The sequence below is a fragment of the Exophiala mesophila genome, assembly GCF_000836275.1.
Source record: "Exophiala mesophila strain CBS 40295 unplaced genomic scaffold supercont1.1, whole genome shotgun sequence".
Taxonomy (NCBI): Eukaryota; Fungi; Ascomycota; class Eurotiomycetes; order Chaetothyriales; family Herpotrichiellaceae; genus Exophiala; species Exophiala mesophila.
This window is the reverse complement of record NW_015622504.1, coordinates 3,369,491-3,394,105: the sequence shown is the minus strand read 5'-3', so window position 1 is coordinate 3,394,105 and position 24,615 is coordinate 3,369,491. Positions and strand designations below refer to the sequence as shown.

Below are 24,615 nucleotides of genomic sequence, written 5' to 3'. Positions count from 1 at the left end.
GTAGCAGACGAGTTCAAAGTTCTTGAGTTGCTTGTCGGCTTTGTGGGCGAAGAGCATGCCGGACGCGCCGAAGCCGACGTGGATGATTCTGACGGGTTGCGGTGTGCATTGTGGATAGTTGGGGATGTCGTCGTCGGTGTATGCGACTTCGGGCGAGGCTATGAGAGGCATGTTTGGGTGATGGAGGGTGGTGGAAGGGGGTGGAGGAAGATGGGGGGAGATATGGTGGGGAGGAGTATAAAAGGACAGTCAAGGGAGGGATAGGTATATATGTATGGGGGGGTTCAAGGTGAGAAAGGAGCTGAAATCACTTGCCAAAAGGGTTCGGTCTTAAGAGGTACATGTGTTGGATTTCATTGATAAAGAGACTCTTAAGTCCGGTCGAAACATGTCTCGCTATCTAACAGAAAAAACAGTTTCGTGAGGTTGACACATTTGTGCCGAGGGATAACAAGAAAGTGAGGAGGTCATGGAGTAGCAAATGAACACCGAATACGAGGTGGATGGGTGATTTGGGGTTGGAGGTGGAGAGACTCAGAATCTGGGGATGATTACATACGTACAGATGACGGACCAGTTCAACCGGGACGGACTAACTAAAACCACTGTAGTGAGTTGAGGACATGTAGCTGTGTTTGGGGGAAGAAGAACTTGGGGTGGGGAGGGGATGAAGGAGGGAACGGAGAGAGGAGGGGGGGAAAGCAAAGGGAATGAAGTCCGATGCTGACTCGGAGGTTATGACTCTATGGGAGACGGAGGGAAGTCAATCACAGCAGGAACAGAGTGTCTAAGAGGCTCTGACTACGCCTACAAGTACTCAAGAATGATATGTATATGTAGATAGGTGGTCGTGGTAGTTATCCCTGATGTGTCAACATACTCATGCTACATTGCATATGTACATCCTTTAAATATTGATCCACCATAGCAGGCAAGATAAGCTCTGGAAATGCCTACTGCAACTGTAGATTGTCATCGCCCCATCAAGGTACTATACTGTATATGCAGGGACTACTACCTAGGCTACAAATCGATCATCGCATCACATCACATTACATCACATTCATAGAATTCAACATTTAACTTTTCTGCATTCCATCCAATTGAATAGGTAGGTATATATCCTACCCAGAGAAGCATCCAATCCTTTCTCCCCAGACCGATCTGTTATATATGCGTGCCATAATATGATCCCATTCCCACTAGCTTCCTCTCGGATATAGCGTAGGTAATTTACAAGACAGCAGCAACGCCAGCGGCGACCATGCCAGCAAACATCATACCCGATGCAGCCAAGTTTGCAGGGGCGACATTTCCAGTCTCGCTTGATCCAGCAGACGTGCCGGTAGCAGTTTCAGAAGCTGTTGACGAAGCGGAGGTGGTGGCCGAGCTGGCGGCCGAGCTGGCGGCCGAGCTGGCGGCCGAGCTGGCGGCGGAGGCGGAGGCAGAGGCAGAGGCGGAGGCAGAGGCGGTGGCCGAGCTGGAGGAATCCGAGGAAGTCGAGTCATCATCCGACGCAGCACCAAAGACACCACCCTGAGGAGTGTCGGGCGCCTCGGAATTGGCATCCGCAGAGGCCGATTGATAAGCATCCAAAGTGCGGCTGGCGTTGGCCCTGTGATTGACGTTAATATCTGTGTTCTGGGTCCGTTGGAGAGCCAGGTAAGACTTACGATGGGGGGTTGACAACCATGGACATGCCACCTTGGCAATGGCCAGGCACGGAGCAGTACAACCAGATGGGATTGGTGTCGTTGACCTGGAATCGCCAGACCTCACCACCACTGGGGAAACCGGAATAGACACCGAGGCCAGAAGCTAGAGGCACACAGGGGCCGTCGAACGACGATTGAACGACATCGTGTCCGGCTCCAAAAGTGAATTCGACCCAATCGCCCTCATCGGCAGTCACGGTGTCTGGAGTGTAGCTCAATCCAGGGCCGACCTGCACCGAGTGGACAGCTGCAAGGGCGGATGTGGCCAGCACAGAGAGAAGGATGGAGCCCGAGACGGTGGAATACATTTTGAAGGTGTTGAAAAGAATTCGGATCACAGATCTCGGATTCTAGCAAGGGTTGAATGAAAATGAAACCTTGGGTGGTTACAGGAGAAGAGAAAAGGGAAGATGAGGATTGGGGATAAGAGACAGAATGGGACAGGAATGACCTGTACAACGACCACAAAGGTAGACTTTATATGTCTCTGGAATGGATTGTGAAGAAAAGTTGAGAGCTGAGACAGGGGAGAAGGAGAAACACGAGGAAAACGAGAAACAGGGTTGTCCAGATTATGTAGTCTAGTTGAAGAAGGTGGCACCCGTGGGCACAGCTGGCAGGTACGGGAACCTTAGCAAACGCGTATGCACCAATTTAGATAGACACAGAAGGTACGCGTAAGAATAGTAACGAGGGATGTGCTTGCCGACTTCGCAGGGGCTACCAAGGCACTCAGCTGTCACAAATCCAAGGGGCACGAACCATCCATACGTAGGTACGGGTAGACAGTAGCCATGGCACTCTTGGTCATGACATGGGCCGTGAGCGTGACTGATCCGATCATAGTAAGCATATTGGCACCCCGGAGTGCCCAGGTCCAAACATCAATTGTCACAGATCGTATCTTGCTTCTCCCGCGAGAACGGAAAGTCCAGTCGATGATCTTTGAAGCGGCCCTCTACCCTTGGCTCTAACCAGGGAAACCCGTCTACTCCGTAGAAGACCAGTCCAAAGGAGCCCAAGACTCCAGAGCCTCACCATGTTAGAGCGAACTATGGTACGAGTACCTGTGGGGTTGACGGTTTGAGATTTGACACTACCGGCGTTTGAAAGCTGTTCGCTTGGATGTCGCTTGAGGGTCGGCACGCCGGGTTGGACTTCTAAGGCCAGGGCATTCCTTGGGTCCCCATACATACACTGAAGTTCTTTAGTCTATAGGTACTGACAATAGGCCCTCGGGCATTTTGTTAGGCTTAGCCACCCCTGCCCAGTTGTCTGGGCGGTTACTTGAAACATTTGACCTGGCCCCGGAACCCCGGATAATCCAGCATCAGATGAAACAATCTGGAAACATTTGTATCTTCTGGGTTAGCAGTCTAGTTGCCAATCATTACTCAAAGCCTCGAGGTATGCCTGAGTGCATCATCTCCTATACTTCTATAGCCGCTTATACTGTAGGTCAGTCGGTGCTTCAATACTGGATGATCATCTGCCAGGACGCATAGGTAGAAACCTGACCTATGAGTACGGCCGCCTCGGGCGTGTATGCTACGCGCTCCTTAACAAACACACAGTGCCACATCCCCTCAACGGTTTGGTCACTCTTGTGTCCGTGTCTACGAGACTCCTCTACGGCACCCTTCTCTATGCGTACAACTCCTCACAATTCACGATTCCACATCCCATTCCCTTCCATTCTCCATCCCCCCCTTTAAACTGCCCTAAACCGGAAACCGTGACGTGGCAATCCAACCCAACATATAAGCACTAGCGAATTTCAAATTTTTTAGTGAATGTATATTCACCACCAGACCACCTTTTCCCGCTTCAAGACTAAAATTATATCTATGTACAAGTACGTACTCCAGATCCATCTCACTGCTCCTTATCAACCTTATCGCCTCGCCAAATCAAACATCATCTGCCATTATGCATACTCTAACACCTCCGATCACGGAGGGTAATCTAGACAGATGGGATATGCTTTCACGTTCATCTCCATCTTACACTGGACCATCCGACCCTATCTTCTGACGTGTTATCATCCTTTCGCGGCAGGTGACTGATCCTTTAACGAACCCAGCAGCCATGGCGAGCATCCGAATTGAACATCACAGGTCAGATTCAGACAACCGAGAAACATGGCACGCATGGCACGCATAGTCAGCCTGCAGGATGCACTCCGCCTGATAAACCCCGGTCGCCCTCGCCATGCTGGGGTTCTCCAAAATAATTCAGCACATCTTGAGGCAAGTACTCCAACCACGGGATCATATCTCCCCCGGAGAAGTTGAGGTTCAGATTCTGATCCCCCATGTTGATGTCTTGGGTCTCGACAAACATGCTGTCAAAGTCGTGATCATTAAACTGAAATAAGTTTTGCTGCTGTTGCTGCACGTGTCCCGGTTGTGGCACCGATTGTGGCGTCGAGTAATCAAACCCTGTTCCCGCTTGAACCTGGGAATTCCCTGGTGGCATCACCACCGATGGATGTGATGACGACGTCCCATATGGCGAATGCAGCCCTAGTAATAAATCGGCTTCAGCAGTGGACACGGGGTCATACGGCAACGATGACATTCGTCTGCGTTGGGGCATGGCTTGCTGATAAGCCAGCGCATCCATCGGCGCAGCAATGTGGCCCTGAGTAGGAACTGAATCCTGTGATGGCAATCTGGTTGAATCCACTCGGAACTGTCGTCTGTGGTTACTTGCAAATTCATTCGTTGCTTTTTCCACACCGTCTACCCCCGAGTTGGGATACAACACGCTGAGATTTGGGGCCGGTGAATTGGCTGTCCCGGTCAGTGACCAGCCTATAGCCTGACTGAGGTCCATCTTTGGGGAGAACGATACTCCCTCTTCGAACGACTTAAACGCAGGGAACCGATTGGGGCTGGGTCCATACGCCCCCATCGACGCCGCCAGCGATGTCCCGCGCCGCCATCCCGGTGTTGTGAATGATGGTTCGGTTGAAGGCATTTCCCCGTCCAAGTCTTCCGCGGTAAACAGGATAGGATCCATCAGGCCTTTCGCTTTTTGGTCCAAGGCCGTCAGGATATATCTGCACCCAGCCCAGTACGAGTCCAACGTCTTGAGTGCCTTGTAGCATCGTTGGTAATTCTGATTGGCCGCTGTGGCGAGCAATGTATGACGTGCTGAAGCTGCCCGTTGCTCCGATCTGGCATTCTCTGAAAGCTGCTTTTGCTTGACGTGCGCATCATTCCCATTGCCCGGTGGAGACGTCGCCCGCGACGACGGTTGAGATGTGTGAAGCGCTGCTTCGGCGAGGAAGGCGCACGCTGCCACGTACATGGGTTGACTCGTAAAAGGATTGCCGATGAAGCTGTTAACATCGATTAATTCGGCAAATGCCAGGATGTCGGCAATCGTTTTTGCCGACGACATGGACAATTCTCGACTATCCGGAAAAAGTTGTTGGATTCGACCTTCGAAAGAATGAAGCAGCGTCGGTTGGTGGACCAGCATGATTAACGTATGGAACCAGAAGTGAAGGAGAATAAAGTTGGTTCCGTGTCCTGCCTTGACATAATGTTGATAGTTGGTGGCGTTGAAATGCAGCTTTGGTGATAGTCGCTGGTATATTCCTGCACGGATTAGCCCAATCGCAAAGTAGTGGACCAGACAAACTACGCATACTTACCTGTAAGATCCTTCTCCATACTCGCCAGCCTCTTCAGGACTCCAGGAGTGACTTGAGTGACTTCTTTAATGTTGTTGATCACATCGGCCACACGTCCATACATGTGCACAATCTTGATCATTTCAGGAAATGGATCGGGGTATCCACTGATGGCGGTGTTATCGGGTCGGTAGGGAAACGAGATTTCAATGTCCTTATCTCGCAGCGTTACTGGTCGACCGACGCCAGATGACACAGCACGATCGAGAAAGAAAATGGTCCAGAAGGTGTCGATTCTTTCACGCTCGCTGGCTTTGCGGTCTTCAAGGGTGACGCCGTCGTCGTCCGTAGTGATCAAGGACAACTTTCGTTGTTGTTCAGCCCTTCTGGATTCTTCTGCCTTGCCTTCTGCCCCATTCTTTGCCGTTTTTGGAGTCGGCCCAATCCGACCTTCGACCTGCATTCCTTCAAGCTTCTGAATGCCGAGGTCCTGAGCCATACGGATGGCAGTGCCCAAATACATCCACAGTCCGCTGTCGTGATCGGTTCCAAACTCGTCATAAGCCAGTAGCGTACATGCCTGAGCAACTGCGATGGTGGGGCAGGAGAAAGTGTCAATGACTGCCGACATGGCTCGGTGGGCAAAGGGGGCGCCCCGGAAGGCCCTCTTAACATTCTGATCCCGATCGAGGGGCGTCGAGCTGTCGTTGGATTTGCACAGCGTCGGATCAGACGAAAATCGTGCAGCCACGGCGCAGACGGCATCGACCAGAATGGCGTCAACGCATTTCTCCTCGAGATCTTTGAGAAAGCGCTCTCTTTGCAGAAAGGGATAGTTGCATCCGAGATGGGTGAAGAAGGTCTCACAAAGATGTGTCACCAGTGGTGAATTAGGCCCGGGGTCAGTCGCATCGTAGAAGGATATCTCCACCGGGCCACGATCACGATCCAAGGCCGAGTTGTTTTCATAAGGTAGACCAGAAGCAGGAGAGTCGTCGGTGGGAGAGGCTAAGCTTCTCCGATGATCCTTGAGCTGGACCACCATTTGTTTGAAGCCCGGAACAATGGCGGTAGGTCCAAAATAGCGAAAATAAGGCACACGAAAGTTTCGTGCTGAACCGGTACTGTAGTTGCTGCCAGGACTTTTGGCCGGGCTCTTAATGCCTTGTCTCTCATCGCCATCGCCTCGACGCGCCGTGGGAGACGACGTTGCGGGAACTGGGTTCTCGACTGCGAGTTGCATGGGGTTGGTGGAATTGAACTCGTGGCTGGGTTGCCGCGGAGGCGTGGGAGGTCCAGGACTCTCCTCCTCTTCCAAATCATCCTCGCCTTTCTCATTGTCTCTTCGCGAGGACCGTTCTGCGTAGCCGGAGCAAACATGGCTGTTATCCGTGCAGGTCTTGCATTCTGGGCGTTCACCTGAACAACGGGTTTTTCTCTTCCGACAGGTCAGACAAGCCGAGTTGATGCGACGTCTCTTGGTATATGGTTGCCCATCGGTAGACACAAAACGGATTTGACGGGGTGGGGGAAGAAAAGTTGCGGATGTGGAGTCGACGTTGGACATGCTACACGAGCTCAAGAGGGCTCGCCCAACCCATGGTACACCAGGATCGGCGCGAAGAGGCGGTGAGGGGAGAAAGGGGAGGGGAGAATCGTAGGTTACAAAAGTTGTATGAATGGCGACTGATTGTGAGGAAGTGCACGTGAAGACGATCTCAAGCTCGAGAGCGGCCTGGTTTGGCAAAAGGCGTCAGGCTGTGGCAGATGGACCTGGCGCGGTAGGAATGCTCGTGTGTATGGGTTACGACTGATCGAGGACGAGGAGGATGGGGATTTGGGGGGGGTCGGTGACGAGGTCAAGGAGAGGAGATGATGGGAAAAAGGATGTTGGCAGTATTGATAGTCGAGACAAGGTTACAAGTACAAGATCCAAGCAGTTGGCTCATCTGGGCCCCCACCAGGAACACTTTTGATCATCGTGGTTGGTAAAGAAAAAGGTATCCAAATCTCAGAGTTTGCGGGGATGTAGAGGAAACCCTGCATGGAGAATAAATGCCTGGTCAGTGCCTCGTGAGAAGTTGAAAGAGCCTCGGCCATTCCTCCACTCTAGCGCTCTATCGATCTACCATTCTGTATACGAATAATACCACCGCGTTGGTCTCTAGAGTAAAAAGATTTGCAGGGTGGGACATTTCGTCTCACTAATAATATGTGCGCCAAGGTGCCCAGATTAATGGGGGAGGATAAGTGCCAGGAGGGTGTACTTCGTACATACTACCTTAGGTACCTAGGTACCTACCTATGCATGTGAATAATCATGGGAGACGTCAAGCTTGTCCCTTGGGCTGCACTATAGGCAAAGTCACGGGTAGACATACCTACTATAGGTAGTCTCACTAGTTAAGGCGATGCCTGGAACGCTGTCCCCGCGTGGCTGGGCGAGGCGATTCTTGGCCTAGAAACCTACTCTGAATAGGCATGGCGGCACCCAGGGTTTGGTAGCAGAGCAAAAGAACCCTTCAGTCTCGCAGCAGAAGGTCTGTGAGGTTCGACTAGAGTTGAAGCTCGAACTAATTTGCATTTTCCACACGTGGTGACCACGATAGCATTGCAGGGTCTGATGTTCCCCTAACCGCATCTAAATTGGCTGTCCAGATTGGTTGCTGTGTGGCTGATTGTTGGAATGTGACCGTGGACTTGACTTGAGTCCGGCATTGCCTAATACGGACATCCGGAGGAGGGATGTGGCATCTAGGCGAAGAGATACACCGAGTATAATTCCATGAATATATAGCATGAAACATCTATGCATAAAGTCTCACCGGCTTGTGGCGTAGAGGAATTCGCTCTAGACCGCTTGATCATGCTCCTACTTGTTACATCCTTGGACTCTCCGCCAGTACTCTTGACCACTCACCAAGGAGCCTTCACAGACACCACCCATCCATTCAAGTCTCAAATCTATAGAAATCATCAGCCATGCTCTTTATGCAAAGCATGGGGTCTATTGCCCATCTACCTTTGGCCGGAGCAAGTCATCCCCGATCTTACCCGCGTCCCGTTCTTTCTGCAACACTGGGCGAAGAATCTCCACTCCATCCGTGACCCTTGCGTACGTGATACCGCCCAGTCTAGCAATGGGTCTGAGCACCGCAGGATCGATCAGATTACGGTCTTCATTGATCGCATCCTCCCGAACCCAGAAATGAAGGCCCTCAATCACTGCCAGAACCCCTGTTTTCTTGCCAGGATTGACACGCGACTCAAATTCCTGCGTGTTGAGCAACTTTCCTTCGATGCTGAAGATTGCTTCCTTGACACGTGATGGCGACACAACTTTGGTTTCTCCTGGTGTGAGACCAGAGGTCGCCCACTCCGACTGTCCGTAGGGTAGATCAATCGACGTCGAATTCATAGCTTCTAGGTAGTGATCCCCCACCATGTTGATAACCACTTCACCCGTTTCCAGCAGGTTCTTCAGACTGTCCTTGGCGTTGTCAATACCGCCACTGAATCCGACCCCAAAGATAGGAGGATCGTGGTTGAACATCTGAGTGTAAGAAAATGGAGCAAGATTGGTGGATGAGCCATCCTTGGATCTCGTCGACAAAAACCCAATTGGTCGAGGGACAATCCCTGAAATCATAAGCTTATAGTTGAACACTGGTGGTCTCCCTTCTTCATAGGGGTCGATCGCCACGTGTGATTTTGATTCTCCAGATTTATCCGTTGCGCCAGAGCCATAAGTCCAAGAGGGATCTCGTGTTTTTGAGAAGCTCCACTTCTTTGATTCGTCCCAATCTGGCCGTGAAGCTTGTACTTTATTGAAATCTGGGTGCGGGTTTCTCCTAATGGTCGCCTCGGCGTCATGTTTCTCTTGTGCCTTTGGAGGCTCTGAAGAAGGTGGTGGCATGATGCAAAGTCAACGTCTTGTAGACCTTGATGGTCAGTCTGTGTTTGTTTGATGAAAGTAATATGTCTAGATGTCTTGCGAATTCCTAGGTTCCAGCCGCCAACTATTTAGTTTGCTGGGTGGATCGTACCAGGAGTGGGGGATTTATAATCTGCTTTTAGATCAAGCGAATTTGTGACAAGTACCCTAGGCAAAGTACCTCGTCTGGTAAGTGCACACCTGAAATAGTACCGTCCAATGTCAGAATGTCCAACTCTTACCAATAAAGGTAGTAGTTAATCGAAACAATTTCGAAATCGGGTCGAACCGAGTTGACGTCACCCAAGTTGGTGGGACAACATCGATCAGATTCAAAAGGCCTGCTTCTCATTAGTCGTCTTACCTTGTTCTTGCTAGTGAATTATGCCAAGTTGGAGCGACGGAGGTGCTTCTCGATTTCTCATTGCATTGGACTTACTGTCTCTAGATGGTTGAGCAGAAAGCACCCTGTTCGAGATGGTGAAGAAAAGAGTACGAGATGGTCGGAATCGAGGTCGAATGCAGTCCTTGAGTTGCGCCGTAGAAGATGGTACGGTAGAGTTCTCTTTCTTACGTGGCAGATCTTCAACCTGGTGTTCTATGCCTTGTCCTCTGCGACTGCAAGTATCGTGACGATGTCATAAATAGACTACACGAATCTAAATATTGATGATCAAAGGCATATTATTCCAATTATGGGAATTAAAAAGACTGAGTGCATTCTGTCCTGGGGAAGCACGCTTTGTGCTGCGTCCCTCACCTCTTCCTCTGAACTGTCTGGACATCATCTCAGGGGAAGTGTCGCGAAGACCTTGCTCTCTGCTCCGAGTTCAGGGGCTTCTGCCAGGAGCTTGGAAAGTCGCTCATCCAGCCATTTGACGTCTTCCATGTTTCCCGGCGGCCCGCCAGCCCAATGTCCCCAGATGCTGGGATAAACATCCAAGGTACCAACGCCAGGAGACATGTGCTCGACTTCGTACTCGGAGTCTTCAGGTCTAGAGGAATTGTCTATTAGCATTCCTGTCGGATTGCACCATTGGCAAATTGACTCACGGAAAGTACAAGTCGGTCTTGCTGGGTAGGACGAGAGTCTTTGCTTTGATGCTTGCCAAAGCCTTTTCAAAGTCACCATTAAATGGTTCTTGCAAGCTGATGTCACCCGCCTGCCAGGTATGAAGCATGACCAGGAGATTTTCTGGATCTTTGCTCAATGCCCACTTTTCCCAGAAGTTGACCATGAAATCTTCGAGGTCTTTAGCACCATAGCATTTCTCATGCAATTTTTGCCTGTAGAACGTCTGACTGAAGCCCCAACCAGCGTATCCTCTGCCAAAGGCTTTGAGACCGACGGTTTTCTGTTCGTCAGTCCACACACGTTTTTGCTCACCCTTAGCTTCGAGTCTACCAAAAGTACTTCCCGCAGAAGAAACTCCGTTTGCCGCCAACAAGGCCGACTTGACGCCCTCAAGAAAGACCTGGTTATGGATGGAGGTCTTGGCCGATCCACAGAATGGAACGGCGATGTCCAAGAAATCTGGATATTGACTGGCCCATTGAAAGGTCTGACCGGCGCCCATGGACCAGCCTGTCACCATTCGAAGGTGCTTGATGTTCAATTTTTTGGTGAGCAACTCGTGTTGGGCACGGACGTTGTCGTAGAAGGTCACATCGGGAAAGGGGGAGATGTTCGAGTTTGAGGGTGATATGGATTGGCCATTACCGAAGAGGGCGGTGATGATGATGAAGTACTTGTCTGGGTTCAAGGCTTTATCATGGCCGACGAGCCACTCATTGTCGGAGATGAGGCCAGAGTACCACGAGGGATAGAGTATGGCCGGGGAAGTGGAGTTGCCAAAAGTCTTGTATGCGATCCAGGCTCCTGGCAGAGATTCTCCGCCTTGGAGCAAGAAGTCGCCCAGATCGTACGTCTCGTAATCTGGCATTTCTGTGAGAGAAGGAATGGTGTGTGTGAAGAAGAACGGTGTGTCAAACTACACAGATGCATCAGCTATCCATTCATTCATTGATATTGAACTACGAAGGCTGTTACGAAGGCTGGCATCTCCTTGATAGTTAGTAGTCCTCAACCCCGCAAGACGGGGATCTCCTTTGCGAGAGATTATGCTGTGCTGAGAGAGGGGGGAGTTCACTTGCAGACACGTCTAAGCATAGAACCTTGATTCGATGCCATCGAGGCGAGAACGAGCCCATGGACGCCGCCGAGTCGATAAGAACATGTAGTATGATGTTGGCATAATGTGAAAATTGCTACAGAGGTATGCACCAGTAGTCAGCGGCTCGCACTTGCCCGCGATTCCCTCTCAAATCCCCTGGTGACTTCCTCTTCTCGAAAACTGCCACTTTGGGTCAAGCGTCCACATTCAACAGAAGGCAGGGATAGGCAGGAGCGACAGGGCCGAGGGGCCAGAGAAGGCACGACGTTGTCCGAGTGCTAGTAGGCGACAGATTTGAGTTCTAGGCACCAGCAGAGTCTAATATTTGACTATTTGGATGAATCTTTGGTTAACTCCGCGCCTAAAAGTACCTAAGTGAACAGATCTACGAGTAGGTACCTAGGTATGTACCTTAAGTTGGTACCTAAGTCTGGCCCGGAGAATCACTGTTGTTTATCAAGGTTCTTATGGAGATGGTGTCTGCTGGTTGTCCATAGATTCTGCTCAGATTCGTTCTATCCCACTCCTTAGCCTCATGAATAGGCCTTGTCATACAAGGTCAATTATTTATTATTATGGTAGACAGTCGGCGCTGTGGCTCACTGTCCGGTACTTTGAGGTGGATTCTCGCTAGTCAGCTCCGTAGTCAACTCCGTGCCTCCAGGTTCTGGTCCGGTTCTGGCCCACTTGAAGCCAACTCCAACTCGCTTGAACTGCGCCCTCAGCCTTTGAACCAGACAGACATCAACGTCAACCTTTCCGCATCGTCGTGTGGCCTCATTAATTCACTCCCTTTGTTGTCATTCATCCTCAACCCATCCTCCTCTCGCAAATAAAAAAGTGGCACACTCTTTTGCCCTTTTCGCTTTTCCCTTTTCTTTGTGTCATTGTCATCTATTTACCATTTCCCGCGTCCATCCGTTGGTTTCTTCTTGGAGTTTGCGGTTCATGTCTTTTCTCATTTTCAACCCTTTCACAACTTTCTAATCCTCTTTCCGATCGCTCTCCCTCTTCCTTGCGACAGACTCCCCCTTCTTCGCCATGTCGACCGTCCCTACCAAACAATGGGGCATCAGCGCACCCATATCAACCGCCCTCCCCGAGCCCAGAGACAACGAAAAGACGGCTGAATTGGTGGAAGAGTTGAAGCGGGAGAACAACTATGAGACTCAAGAGGAAACCAAGAAGAGGATGGCCACCCTGAGTCTCCTCAGCAGAGTCACTCAAGAGTTTGTACGTGAGGTCAGTCGAAGACAGCGTCTGCCTGCTGCCCAGATTGAACAATTCGGCGGCAAGATTGTTCCCTACGGCAGTTACAGACTAGGTGTCTTTGGACCAGGTGAGTAACCTCCTCCACGTACAGGCTATCCAAGTGCTGACCCTTTAGGCTCGGATATCGATACCCTCGCCATCGCCCCACGACACATCACTCGCGATGACTTTTTCGAATATTATCCCTCCATCTTGCAGCGCATGGCTGGTCCTGGCGCCGTCACCTCTCTGACCGCCGTGCCGACCTCGTTCGTTCCCATCATCAAGTTAGTATTGAACGGTATCGAAATCGACTTGATCTTTGCGTCTATTCCCAGCCTGGCCACCATCCCCAAAGATCTCAGTCTCAGCGAAAACTCGTTGCTGACCGGCATGGACAATCAGACGGTCAAGTCCATCACCGGCCCACGTGTCACCGACGAGATTCTTTCCCTGGTCCCTGAGCCAAAGACATTCCGCACTGCATTGCGAGCAATCAAGTTGTGGGCACAAAGACGGGCGATCTATGCCAATATCGTGGGATATCCTGGTGGTGTGGCTTGGGCCATGCTGGTGGCTCGCGTCTGTCAACTCTATCCCCACGCGGTCGGCGCGACAATTGTGGACAAGTTCTTCTTGGTGATCAAGGATTGGAGATGGCCTGCCCCGGTCATGCTCAAGGATATTGAGCCGGTCAAAAACCCGGAACAGAACAAGCATTTGAAGGTGTGGAACCCGACTCTGTACCCGGGCGATCGACACAACATCATGCCCATCATCACACCCGCCTTCCCGAGCATGTGTGCGACGTACAACATTTCCAAGTCGGGAAAGACAGTCATTCTGAAAGAATTGGAGAGAGGAAGCGTCATCACCACAAAGATCTTTGCAGGCAAGGCACAGTGGAGCGATTTGTTCCAGAAACACAGCTTCTTCACGTCCGACCACAAATACTATCTTGCTGTGACAGCCAGCGCCCGTAATGCAGACGAGGCCAAATCGTGGGCAGGCCTGGTAGAGTCCAAGGTTCGAATCTTCATCCAACGACTTGAAGGAGTGCCCAATATCACCCTAGCGAGACCATTTACCAAGGGTTTTAAAAGAGTCCATTCGTGCGAGAATGAAGCCCAGATTCGCGAGGCGCAGAAGGGCAGCATCAAGTACAAGGCGGAAGAAACCAAGGCTGTGGAAACCACCGACCCGGAGCTGGTGACCAACGGGGCTGGCTCAGCAGTGCCTAATTCTCAAAATGGTTCAGGCAGCGTGGTACAGGAATTGCATACCGTCTACACCTACACATTCTACATTGGGATTGATGCTGTGCCAAAGGCAAGCCTCAACCTGGTGCCGGCGTTTACGAGTTTCAAGAACATTTGCGAAGAGTCGGACTTGTTTCGCAAGGATGTTCACTTTCTGACGCTGGCATCGTTCAAAAAGTAAGTCGAGCCCCTATGGTCTTAGTCCTGATGTGTGATGCTGACCTGACTAGTTGGGATCTCCCGGAAGACTTGTTTGATACGAAGTCTGGCGAAACGAGACCTTCGAAACCAGTCAAAAAGACCGTCAAGCAGGATCAAAGCGACTCCAAGGTGGCACGAAGCATCAGTGAGGTTGAGGTATGTGCAAAAACTGGTGCTTGCGGATATGATGATATTGACTTTTGCAGGGCTCGCAGGAGAACGGCAATACTGCCAAGCGACAACGCTTGATGAACGGATCTGCCACCCCTACCCCAACAGCGACAGCGACAGCAACTCCCGCGTAAGACCTTGCGTGAGAGACTGCAGATTGACTAGAATCATGATTGGGCGGAGAGTCGTCCCCAACATATCACCTTGATGAACCAACTCGGTCGTTTATGGTTTCGGATATAAAATGCAGGAAATTGTCAAAAAAGGCGAAAAACACAAAACATAAAACCCACGGGCCCCAATCAGAGATTTGCCATTACAGATGGAGCACTTTTCAAAGGGAATAATGGTGGTGCGCAGACACTACTCTGATTGAGTACAGACCCAGAACCAGCACAAATGGCATCAGAGCCAACCGTGCATGAATCGGACAGAGGTCGACGCAGTGTCAAGGGCCAAGCACGACGATGAATCGAGACATGACTAGTTGCAGCGAGAGGGGAACGCAGTTCAGCCAGAAGCGGTGAATTTCTGTCACAAGCACCAGCCTCGGTGACTGGTCGTGATAGAGGTGCAGATTGGCCTGTCCTATTGCTGGGAGTACTGGCTTGGTGTACATTGATGAAGAAGCAAGGGAGAAAGTGTGGAGGGGATGCAGAAAAGAGACAGTCCGGGTCAAGATTGACAACCCTTGTGAAAGAAAGGGTGGGGTGGCATTAGTTTTCGGTAGTGTCAATATGTGGACAGATTGTGACACGAAATAAAAACATATTCAGCTAAGCCGTCGTGAGCCAAAGGGGAAAAGAAGGTGTATTACAGTAGTGGTTGGTCAATTGTTCAGCCATGAATGCGAACATGGACGAGTCAGCGGACATTGCGTGTTCAATCGTACAGGAACTTAGGCTAGAGAGGACTGTGGATTCTGGTGGATTATGTTCCCTATGGCTTACATTGTCGATGAGGCAATCGATGGGAAGGCCACAGAGATCGCTTCACAAAACTCCGATTAGTAAGATAACATCATAAGTACCGACATGAGTAAGTCAGCAAGTTGAAGCACTGAAGCAAAAGCACCGTGACACACCGTGCAATACGGTGCAGATCACCAGTGTAGATCCGGGGCAGTTTATGGCTAAGTTTAGGTGTTGACCATGCGTCTTCAAGGCGCCCAGTGACCCTTAGAGCCCCCTCCGCCCCTCTCTAATGCCCCCCAGCCCCGCCCCTCTTCTCCTTCGCCTGCTCAACTTCGAGGGTCTCAGTCCGCCCAGAGCCTCCAGGCCTCTTCCTGCGGCCCGCACCTTTCATCCGCGACGCCAGATGCCAACTGTATGTCAATCCATATCCTTGTGATTCTAATTGTCGTATATCGAGTCTTGAATGTCTGTGAAGCCTTACACACACGTGGCTGACCTCCAAATCATTGTGACACAGTCATTCGTCAGCCACGATGCTAATATCGACATGCCACATGACACTTTTACGCTGACATCTTAGAGGACACGAGGCTGCCTTAGGCTTCTCAATGGTCGGTCAGATGGCAGTGGAAGACAATGATTGTCGTCACTTTTGCTTCTGCTGACCCTTAGTTCTGCCACCAATGGACAGCCAAGACATGGAAGCCCACGCCTAATTACGAGGAGATGCTTAAGGCATCTTCGCCCCTCTCGCCCCCCAGCTTCGCCTGACTCGGAAGGCTGGGAGCCTAACGATCCAGGCGAACATCTCCCCAGAATCATTGGCGATGATCCTTGTTGCCCAGGGACTACCATGCTTACTGCCACCATCAAGGCTTCAGCTGAAGGAAGACGCAGCAAATGACAGGCCATCTCATTAATGTTGTTGATCCCCCTTTCGACACTGGAATTTAATCCGTCGTGTCCCTCCATCCATGACTAAACGCCTCAAATTCAGGTAGGTCAGCACCACTACTGTGTCTTTTCTTCCTTTGTTTCATCATCTCGATCGTTTAACAAACTACTTGGGTCATCTGCTTGCTATTTGTAATGGGCTTGTAGCATACAAAAGGGCTCTCTTGGAACAACAACATCTTCTTATGATTTGAAAGCTGCAAACTTCAACATCTCCATCCTCTGCCCGCCTAAGGCTTACCCACCATGGCTACCTCTCCAAGTACTACACCAGCTCCCAAAAAACGACTCATTGTCTGTTGCGATGGAACCTGGATGGACAGCGACGGCAACTACCAGACTCCATCAAACGTCACTCGCATAGCTCGTGCCATACCACCCACTGGCCTGGACAATTCCGTCCATCCTCCACAGCCCATTACTCAGATTGTCTTCTATCAGAATGGCATTGGCACCGGATCAAAGTCTCTTTACACGAAATACGTCGGAGGCATCACCGGTGAAGGTCTCGCTGAACACATTCGGGAGGCCTACAGCTCCATTTGTCTCAACTACAACCCTGGGGACGACATCATTCTAATCGGCTTCTCCCGGGGCGCTTTTACCGCCAGAAGCATTTCATCCCTCATCAAGGCCGTCGGCCTCTTGACCGCCAACGGTCTGGCCTTTTTCAACCAGATCTTTGAAGACTGGGAATACCAACAGAATCCTGACTTCAGAACAAAATGGCCTGATATCCCATTCCCGAACCACAAACCTCCCGTCACTGATCCCACTTACCAGAAGGAACTCCTCAAAAGGAGACTCGTCAGGCCTGGTATCAAGATCAAGTGTGTCGCCGTCTGGGATACTGTCGGTGGATTGGGCATTCCCCTCGTTGGCCTCTTGCCCCAGCCCCCGAGCAAGGATTTTGCCTTTGTCGACACTCGTGTTGAATCCAATATTGAATACGCCTTTCAAGCCTTGGCCCTGGACGAGCATCGAAGAGCATACACACCCACCATCTGGGATTGGCCCAAGGACAAGTCGGACCTTAAGGTCTTGAAACAGACCTGGTTTCCCGGCGTCCACAGTGACATTGGCGGCAGCTATGACGACACTGCATTGGCCAATTTAACTCTTGCCTGGATGGTGAGTCAATTGGAGCCACTCTTGACCGTGGACAGAGGCTACCTGATGGAACTCATCCGGCCAACCAGTGGCTTACTCAACCCCATCTCCAACGGCGAGAATGGAAACAACAATACCCACCGAGGCAGTATCCCCCGAGTCAATACACACGGAACCACCAGACCCTGGGGCTTGGGCAAGATCCACGATAGTATGACGCCGTTTTTCCGCCTCGGCGGCAGTGAAACTCGCACACCCCACGAGTACCGCGAGCAAGAGAGCGCGGCGCAACACGGCACAGTACTATGGATAGGAAAGAAAATTGCTCACCAAGTCACCTCGATCTTCCGCCAGGCCGACACCAGTCTGAAGCCACGACTAGCCAAGACCAACGAAACGATTCACTCGAGTGTACGCATCCGCATGGGTCGACACGGATACGGGTACGATGACAAGGGCACATATGCTTCGGAGGCATTGCAAGGCTGGGTCATGTACGGCGAGGAGACCGACCCCGACACCCCTATCGCACTGGATGCTCCTGGCCTGGTGGGAAAAATGCGAGACGTGGTATGGAAGAAGGCCGTTCCGCGCGAAGAGACTCTCGACAACGGCAAGGTACGAGTCGTCAGCTCCGGAGCCGACAAAACTACACTAGAAATCCCTGAGGAGCCGCTGGGCGACTTTGAGCGTGAAATCTTGAAGATGTGGCCCGAAATCAACAACATTTTCGACTCCACGGGCCCAGGAGAGCATGAACACAATGTCAAGCGTGTCAAGACTTTTCCTCCCCGTGGCCACCACAAGGGTAGTGGTAGTGGGAGTGGTTCAGACTCCAGCGCGGGTAGAGATGGCTTGACTTTGAATACCCAGACAGACGCGCAGAGAAGAATTGGAACGTCTTGATTATAAGCCTCGGGACATTGATTCAGCATGAGGCGGAGTGTCGAGCATTTGTGGTAGCGAGCGTGAGGAAAAGCGATGGATGTATCAAACAAACACAGTTCATGGACATGGAAATGGAATGGAATGCATGATGATGATAATTTGGAACCCAACTTGTGCAATATCAATACCCTGTTTAGCAAATCGATTACAACCAACAAAAAGCCACTCGATTCAAACATTATCTACCAGTTTATTTATCAATGATTTGATACCTATCTTTGGGTTTTATTGTATCTTATAGCTTCGGCATGATCGCACCATCATTCCCTTTAAGCACGGCGTCCACCCAAGCCATAACCTCAATCAACTTCTCATCCTGCAAACGAGGCACCACAACCTGAACACTCAATGGCGTATCCAAATAAACTCTCCTATCGATTTTCGACTCATCCCACAATTCACGACACTTTTCGTCCCAACTTCCCAGCGACTTGCCTTCCTGGGGCTTACCCAATTCCAAATCCGCCTCGACGACCTTCGACACAGGTAAAGCCGCAGTCGGGTAATCGAACAAGACGAATGAACTAGTCATGCCAACGGCATTGTATCCCTCAATAGGAGGAACCGGATGAGGTGCCAACGGACAGATAATGGCATCGAGTTTCTGAACACGTCGACCTTCTGAATCGTCCTGTGTCCATAACTTGAGCATTTCACGCTCCAGCGCGGCCCGTTGGCCTTGGATCTCGGCTAAACGGAGTAGGGGTTGTGGTTTTCCCTTGCGGAATCGAGTCTGCATCCATGGGACCAATGGCTCGCCAGTCGATTCCATCAGTTCGGCCATCACGGCTCCGCCGTCTACGCCCATGAGCTTGCTCATCACGGATTGTGACTTCGTCCAGGCCTTGGGTGTCGGAATCTCCACGACACGGATGTTAGGTCGGGTTTGGAGTTGTGCTGAGACTTTGTCGAGGAGTTTAGAGATAGGTGGGAGGAGTGAACAGTTGCCGTCGCTGCGCATGATGCCAATCACCAGTTCGCCGTTGGCGCCACTACCGTGTGCTTTCAAATTACGGTACGCTGACCATGTCGTGGGGAAGCAATCTTCTCCCCAGAGGTTAGCTCGTGGAAGGACTTCTCTGAGGAAGACGTCGATATCATGAACACTGCGACCGATGGGGCCTGCTACGGCCTGGACGCTGGCGCGGCTGATGCCGTCCACGGCGACCGCGGCTTGACCTCCATACGGCACACGGCCGTTGCTGGGCTTGAAGCCATAGACGCCGTTGCACATGGCAGGAATACGGATACTGCCACCAATGTCGGTGCCAATGCCGATGGCAGATCCTTTCATGGCGGCCATGACACCTTCACCTCCAGAGGAGCCGCCTGCAGTGGTCAATCGGTTGATTGGGTTCATGGTCCGTCCAAAGACATTGTTGATCGAGTCGAGCGACGCCAGCGTCTGGGGGATATTGGTCTTGGCCACAATTACACATCCTAGCGATAGCAATAGATCCACCAATGGTGCGTTCTGCTTGGCTGGCTTGAAACATAGTGATGCTAGTCCTATCGACGTGTCCACGCCCTTGACGTCAAATGTATCCTTGACCGACACGGGCACGCCGTGCAACGGTCCAAAGGGCTTTCCGTTCTTCTGTAGATAATTATCGAGAAATTGGGCCCGTTTGATCGCAGTATCAAAGAGTGGTTCAGTGAGACAATTGGTTAATTGATGGGCGATGGCAGCTCGATGGCAGAATGCTTCGGCTACTTCGACGGCGGTGTGTTTGCGAGATGTGATAGCAGAAACCAGACCGGCGAGGGAGTAAGATTCGGTGATGTTAATCTCGTTGGGAGACAGGAATTTGCGGGGGACGTCGAGCACGTTTTGAGGTCCGTCTTGGATTTGCGGAGGATCAATGGGGAGTACCGTAGATGGGATGTGCCATTTGGAGGGGATGCGAGATGCTCGTTCGGCTTGTTTCTTGCGGGCAATACTCTGCCATTGAGCTTCGGAATTCTGCGTCGACATGGCTGGAGGGATGGAGGGACAGAGGTACGAGAGGTCGGAAGTGAGGTGAGTAGTGAATAGGTAGCGAGTGACCTGGAGTCTGTAGTCTGTATCCAACTGACAATGGAGTTACGATAGTGGTGGTTTTGTCTGGAATTTGGAGCGCAGTCGAGCTAGATATAATAGCTACGGCGTATAGAATCACAGTAGCATGTCAGCGAAAGACAAAAGAGGTTCAAGGGACTCAATATTCAGCAGCCGTTGTTGTTGCCGGTTGAGGTCCAAGATTGTATCTCCGCACGCCAAAGAACGAGAAAATACCGAGGCTTGGATGCAGGTGAGTTTGGAGGGGACAGGGATAACAGGGATGCCACGGCGCCTACAGAACGAGCACGACGAGGTACCTGGATACCCTATGAACCTAAGTGCTCGGTTGGTGCCTTGGTGCTCTGGGCCCTGGATGGAGAACCCCGCCAACTATAAAATATCTTCCAAGATCGAATGATGATGGAAGAACAGTGGTAGGTGTATCACGTGACTACAGTCCAGGATGCTAAAGATCACAGGCAATACAATTCAACTTGAGCACACAGACGCTGTTGAGTCGAATCAGAGAATCATACAAGTTTCAATGTTCAATCTGTCACCATTCGCAGTTTATCGATCAACTTGCTTATGTACACTGGTCGTCAGCCCCACGGACATGAGCTGATGCTCTCTTATCCTCTCCTCGTCTTCAACTCAACTCGAACCTAGCTTAACTGTACCAGTATGCAGGTTTGACAAAGTCTGCCATCGTCTTCGGCTCTTCATAACCGTGGTGGTGATGATGGTCATGTGGGTCATCAGGAAGTCCCACATAATCCATTCTGTAAACGCTACCACATTCATCGCATCGCTCAAAAGGTCGTTGACGAGACATCTGGCGCATGTTAAATCACTGAACAAGTCGGTCAATATGCAAAGGATCACCTACCACACACCATCTCACCACGTGAGAATCTGCCGGGGATCCGGTGCAGCCAGCCTGAATCTCGTCGCCCGCCGATTTGACCACAATTGGGTTCTCAAAGGTACCTATTGAATCATGAGCCTGACACCCTTTACATTCCGACGACCTCCAGTATTTGCTTCTGCAGATCTCGCTTGACCAACGCACCTTTGCGGTCTGATGGAAGTGGAGACATGTCAAAGATATCAATGCCTTGCATCTTTCCGAGAATTTCCAATCGTTCCAGACCAGTAGCTTGTTCGAGATCGGTGGGAATGGTTCCAGGTTCGGCACCAGGAGGAAGCAGATCCTTTTCAGTCTTGACATCTAAAATGTCCATATTAGTATTGCCTTCACCGGTGCATCCTTGTGCACAAGCCTAGTAGTCAGAACTCACCCTCGAAAGCAACCAGCTTGCCCTTCTCCTCACCGGGCTTGAGGTCCCATCGACTTTCTAAAATTCCAGCCTAGTTAGCCAGAGTCCAATTATACCATCAACCACCAAAGTGGTCATCGTTGAAGCTTCAAAAGGAGAGGTCGACATACGACGGACAGGGACGGTAGAGAATGTTCGAGGAGCGACGCGAGAGGGTCTCAGGGCAACACGTCGTGCCAGCAAGAAAGCTGAGCGTGCCGTCGACATGGCGACTATATTTGTAGAGAATGGACGGGGTTGATCGAGGTGGTGAGAGAGTGAACAAACAACGTGTAGGAGGGTTTGATGGAGGTCAAGAAACTGCGGTTGGTGATTCGAAGTGAGATGATTGGCGTGACGAGCTCCAGAAGCTCAAATGCCTTGGCGTTGATTCGTACGGAGTAGAGCAACCATCAGACCACCGAAATTGAGTAAATCTGATCACGTGTAATCATGTGACTTCTTCAAACTCGATAGAATAATGCATGACTCAGCTCCCCTCGATATTTCCCCAGAAGTTACTGGAACCCTGACTCACGTGTCCAGTCTCCCAAACTCAAGTCGCCTTCATTTTCGCCATTCCATCAATATCAATATCAATCTGCTCCCAGAACTGTATCACCCACGCATATCTTCTGATTACCAAAAGTCATTTCTTTCATTATCTCTACGCGCAGATATCCCACACACTCAGCCTTAGTCCACAACCCCATCCTATCTTCATCTTCATCTCCAGCCGTCCATCAAAATGGCAAATTATCTCGCGTCCATCTTCGGTACTGAACAAGACAAGGCAAGTCTCTCTTACACACCCACTTCCACACCACCAGACTAACATTCTCCCCAGGTCAATTGCTCTTTCTATTACAAGATTGGCGCCTGTCGCCACGGCGATCGCTGTTCGAGAAAACATGTCAAGCCCAGCTACAGCCAGACCATCCTCCTTCCCAACCTGTACCAGAATCCTGCCTACGATCCCAAGAACAAGATGAATCCTTCCCAACTCCAGAATCATTTCGATGCCTTTTACGAAGACTTCTGGTGCGAAATGTGTAAATACGGAGAAATCGAAGAGGTTGTCGTTTGCGACAACAACAATGACCACTTGATCGGCAATGTCTATGCGAGATTCAAGTACGAAGACTCTGCTCAAGCCGCCTGTGACGCCCTCAACAGCCGTTGGTACGCAGCGCGCCCTATATACTGTGAACTGTCTCCAGTTACCGACTTTAGAGAGGCATGTTGTCGACTAAATTCGGGCGAGGGGTGTCAAAGAGGAGGCTTTTGCAATTTCATTCATCGAAAGGAACCAAGTGCCGAATTGGATAGAGAGTTGGAACTCAGCACCAAGAAATGGTTGAAAGAGAGAGGTCGAGACGCGCGAAGCGTCACCAGAAGTCCCAGCCCAGAACCTACCAGAAAGAGGTTCTAAATGATCGGTTTATATCTTGGGATTACATTGTGTTTTGACCAAGATCTTAGCCAGGAGTACTCATGGAGGTCTCCAGGGCGTCGGCGGCGACTTACCGATCGACCATATATCCAGCATGTGTCGGAATAAGTTGCGCAGGTCATCGAATCCCGCAACAAGTTGTTAATCCGCCCGCCACTCAATTCAGCCTGACCCGATCTAGCTTACGAAAGTCCTTTCCACGACGTTGATCGCCCACAATCAACAAAACTATCACGCTGGCCCTGCAGCAATTGCCGGGCCCACACCGAAAACTCAACCAGAGTCGATGTTAACCTTCCGCCATACATTGCTGGCAGCCCGCCCGATTGAGACACTATGCCTCATCTACAGAGCTTCGTCCAGTCAGCCACAAACCACCATTAGGGTTGCATGGCTCATCCAGATCAGCAGCGAGGACCATGTTCATGAAGAGGATATTGATCGAGGAGAAAAATGGACGAGTACGGGCAGTTCTTGATCAGGGTCTGCATATAGCAGTACCTGATCGGGAGATAAACTGCAATTTCGGGGGTGCAGGATTCAAAACGCCATAGTTGGGCATTCTGTAGTATAGGAACAATTGAATCTAAAAGCCACACAACATTCACATCATTCTATTCTGTCCATTCCCTCGCAGTGATTTTATGAGCATGTTCATGAACATTGTATAACGTAATCAACCTTCGAGTCAGATCACGTGTGCTCAATGTCACGTGACCGTTACCATCGTGTAGAACCAACTACCGTTGATTCATACCGCAGGGGATTCTAATAGATTGCGCAAAGCTAGACGACTCTCACAGTGTGGTAGCACACACTTACCCTCCCTCCACACTCAGCCACGAGGAGACACGACAGTCCGAGTCAATCCAAGGAAATAGAATGGGCGGGACCACAAATCCTGTCTGCCAAAAAAAAAGTGCCGGCATAATTGTCACATGGATGACATGTTGTGACACGTGTGGCTTAGTGTACCTGTGCTTGAAGGGTTCCCGAGTTGAGTTCGGGGTCACATTACAAGTTCTTTTACAGCGACCTATTCACTTTCTGCAGTTGAATTACCACATATGGAGTACAGATTCATGATGGAGCCAGACAGTGCACAGTGCCTATACTTTTCTAGTGTAGAGATACAGAGGAAGACCCTTCTCGGCCTGATGGTCATAGTGTAGGACTTCATTTCCACCATTTTTTCATATGACTAGCAGGTTCTTCAATTGACCATCTCATTTTCGTTTACGTACACGTTCACGTTCACGAAGCCAAGCGATACGATGCGAGATACCCGAAGATTTTCGCTCAATAACAAGTATATTGAGTGCTTGCGTGGTTGTGTGTAAAGTATCTATATTCGATTCGTAGTGTTGCTTGCATTGCTTGCATTGTGGGTGATGCCTCGGTGCTGACCTCGGCTTGCAAGTCTGTTTGGTTGTGTGTGTTGGGTTTCATCGTGACTTTCTTCTGTCATTCGTCGCGTGTCATGGTTCTTCTCCTTTCACCTGGAGGAGAGTTCTTCCAACAGCATTCA

General features: G+C 50.7%; 9 protein-coding genes across 9 annotated transcripts; 3 read left to right on the top strand and 6 right to left on the bottom strand.

The window, feature by feature from the left end:
- Nucleotides 1-1,004: 1,004 nt before the first annotated feature.
- On the bottom strand, nt 1,005-2,235 carry PV10_01084 (uncharacterized protein). The gene is made up of 2 exons (XM_016365247.1): nt 1,674-2,235; nt 1,005-1,615 (listed from the first exon to the last, which is right to left on the bottom strand). The coding sequence occupies exons 1-2, from the start codon at nt 2,021-2,023 to the stop codon at nt 1,234-1,236; spliced, it is 732 nt and encodes a 243-aa protein (XP_016228896.1). The 5' UTR covers nt 2,024-2,235; the 3' UTR covers nt 1,005-1,233.
- A 1,287-nt stretch (nt 2,236-3,522) lies between these two features.
- On the bottom strand, nt 3,523-7,209 carry PV10_01083 (uncharacterized protein). Its single transcript, XM_016365246.1, has 2 exons — nt 5,380-7,209; nt 3,523-5,323 (listed from the first exon to the last, which is right to left on the bottom strand). Exons 1-2 carry the CDS (start codon nt 6,923-6,925, stop codon nt 3,879-3,881), a joined length of 2,991 nt encoding a protein of 996 aa, XP_016228895.1. The 5' UTR covers nt 6,926-7,209; the 3' UTR covers nt 3,523-3,878.
- Nucleotides 7,210-8,169: 960 nt separating this feature from the next.
- PV10_01082 (uncharacterized protein) lies at nt 8,170-9,389 on the bottom strand. Its single transcript, XM_016365245.1, has 2 exons — nt 8,381-9,389; nt 8,170-8,322 (listed from the first exon to the last, which is right to left on the bottom strand). Exons 1-2 carry the CDS (start codon nt 9,272-9,274, stop codon nt 8,317-8,319), a joined length of 900 nt encoding a protein of 299 aa, XP_016228894.1. The 5' UTR covers nt 9,275-9,389; the 3' UTR covers nt 8,170-8,316.
- Nucleotides 9,390-9,956: 567 nt separating this feature from the next.
- On the bottom strand, nt 9,957-11,507 carry PV10_01081 (uncharacterized protein). The gene is made up of 2 exons (XM_016365244.1): nt 10,346-11,507; nt 9,957-10,287 (listed from the first exon to the last, which is right to left on the bottom strand). The coding sequence occupies exons 1-2, from the start codon at nt 11,233-11,235 to the stop codon at nt 10,077-10,079; spliced, it is 1,101 nt and encodes a 366-aa protein (XP_016228893.1). The 5' UTR covers nt 11,236-11,507; the 3' UTR covers nt 9,957-10,076.
- Nucleotides 11,508-12,158: 651 nt separating this feature from the next.
- PV10_01080 (uncharacterized protein) lies at nt 12,159-15,128 on the top strand. Its single transcript, XM_016365243.1, has 4 exons — nt 12,159-12,805; nt 12,854-14,153; nt 14,207-14,333; nt 14,384-15,128. Exons 1-4 carry the CDS (start codon nt 12,508-12,510, stop codon nt 14,480-14,482), a joined length of 1,824 nt encoding a protein of 607 aa, XP_016228892.1. The 5' UTR covers nt 12,159-12,507; the 3' UTR covers nt 14,483-15,128.
- A 1,233-nt stretch (nt 15,129-16,361) lies between these two features.
- PV10_01079 (uncharacterized protein) lies at nt 16,362-18,350 on the top strand. The gene has a single exon (XM_016365242.1). It carries the CDS (start codon nt 16,463-16,465, stop codon nt 18,230-18,232), a length of 1,770 nt encoding a protein of 589 aa, XP_016228891.1. The 5' UTR covers nt 16,362-16,462; the 3' UTR covers nt 18,233-18,350.
- A 69-nt stretch (nt 18,351-18,419) lies between these two features.
- Nucleotides 18,420-20,667, bottom strand: PV10_01078 (uncharacterized protein). The gene has a single exon (XM_016365241.1). It carries the CDS (start codon nt 20,247-20,249, stop codon nt 18,510-18,512), a length of 1,740 nt encoding a protein of 579 aa, XP_016228890.1. The 5' UTR covers nt 20,250-20,667; the 3' UTR covers nt 18,420-18,509.
- Nucleotides 20,668-20,854: 187 nt separating this feature from the next.
- PV10_01077 (uncharacterized protein) lies at nt 20,855-21,970 on the bottom strand. The gene is made up of 5 exons (XM_016365240.1): nt 21,766-21,970; nt 21,617-21,673; nt 21,388-21,546; nt 21,205-21,305; nt 20,855-21,150 (listed from the first exon to the last, which is right to left on the bottom strand). The coding sequence occupies exons 1-5, from the start codon at nt 21,860-21,862 to the stop codon at nt 20,986-20,988; spliced, it is 579 nt and encodes a 192-aa protein (XP_016228889.1). The 5' UTR covers nt 21,863-21,970; the 3' UTR covers nt 20,855-20,985.
- A 272-nt stretch (nt 21,971-22,242) lies between these two features.
- On the top strand, nt 22,243-23,699 carry PV10_01076 (uncharacterized protein). The gene is made up of 2 exons (XM_016365239.1): nt 22,243-22,427; nt 22,482-23,699. Exons 1-2 carry the CDS (start codon nt 22,383-22,385, stop codon nt 23,064-23,066), a joined length of 630 nt encoding a protein of 209 aa, XP_016228888.1. The 5' UTR covers nt 22,243-22,382; the 3' UTR covers nt 23,067-23,699.
- The last annotated feature ends 916 nt before the right edge of the window (nt 23,700-24,615 follow it).

Bases quoted from the DNA above. Each gene is read 5' to 3' on its own strand.
- PV10_01084 (XM_016365247.1), bottom strand. From the start codon at position 2,023: ATGTATTCCACCGTCTCGGGCTCCATCCTTCTCTCTGTGCTGGCCACA. The intron at 1,616-1,673 runs GTAAGTCTTACC...CGTCAATCACAG, and splicing joins ATGGTTGTCAACCCCCCATC to GGCCAACGCCAGCCGCACTT.
- PV10_01083 (XM_016365246.1), bottom strand. From the start codon at position 6,925: ATGTCCAACGTCGACTCCACATCCGCAACTTTTCTTCCCCCACCCCGT. The intron at 5,324-5,379 runs GTAAGTATGCGT...TAATCCGTGCAG, and splicing joins TATGGAGAAGGATCTTACAG to GAATATACCAGCGACTATCA.
- PV10_01082 (XM_016365245.1), bottom strand. From the start codon at position 9,274: ATGCCACCACCTTCTTCAGAGCCTCCAAAGGCACAAGAGAAACATGAC.
- PV10_01081 (XM_016365244.1), bottom strand. From the start codon at position 11,235: ATGCCAGATTACGAGACGTACGATCTGGGCGACTTCTTGCTCCAAGGC. The intron at 10,288-10,345 runs GTGAGTCAATTT...CAATTCCTCTAG, and splicing joins AAGACCGACTTGTACTTTCC to ACCTGAAGACTCCGAGTACG.
- PV10_01080 (XM_016365243.1), top strand. From the start codon at position 12,508: ATGTCGACCGTCCCTACCAAACAATGGGGCATCAGCGCACCCATATCA. The intron at 14,154-14,206 runs GTAAGTCGAGCC...TGACCTGACTAG, and splicing joins ACGCTGGCATCGTTCAAAAA to TTGGGATCTCCCGGAAGACT. The intron at 14,334-14,383 runs GTATGTGCAAAA...TGACTTTTGCAG, and splicing joins GAAGCATCAGTGAGGTTGAG to GGCTCGCAGGAGAACGGCAA.
- PV10_01079 (XM_016365242.1), top strand. From the start codon at position 16,463: ATGGCTACCTCTCCAAGTACTACACCAGCTCCCAAAAAACGACTCATT.
- PV10_01078 (XM_016365241.1), bottom strand. From the start codon at position 20,249: ATGTCGACGCAGAATTCCGAAGCTCAATGGCAGAGTATTGCCCGCAAG.
- PV10_01077 (XM_016365240.1), bottom strand. From the start codon at position 21,862: ATGTCGACGGCACGCTCAGCTTTCTTGCTGGCACGACGTGTTGCCCTG. The intron at 21,306-21,387 runs GTGCGTTGGTCA...ATGATTCAATAG, and splicing joins ACTTCCATCAGACCGCAAAG to GTACCTTTGAGAACCCAATT. The intron at 21,151-21,204 runs GTAGGTGATCCT...AACATGCGCCAG, and splicing joins ACGTGGTGAGATGGTGTGTG to ATGTCTCGTCAACGACCTTT.
- PV10_01076 (XM_016365239.1), top strand. From the start codon at position 22,383: ATGGCAAATTATCTCGCGTCCATCTTCGGTACTGAACAAGACAAG. The intron at 22,428-22,481 runs GCAAGTCTCTCT...CATTCTCCCCAG, and splicing joins TCGGTACTGAACAAGACAAG to GTCAATTGCTCTTTCTATTA.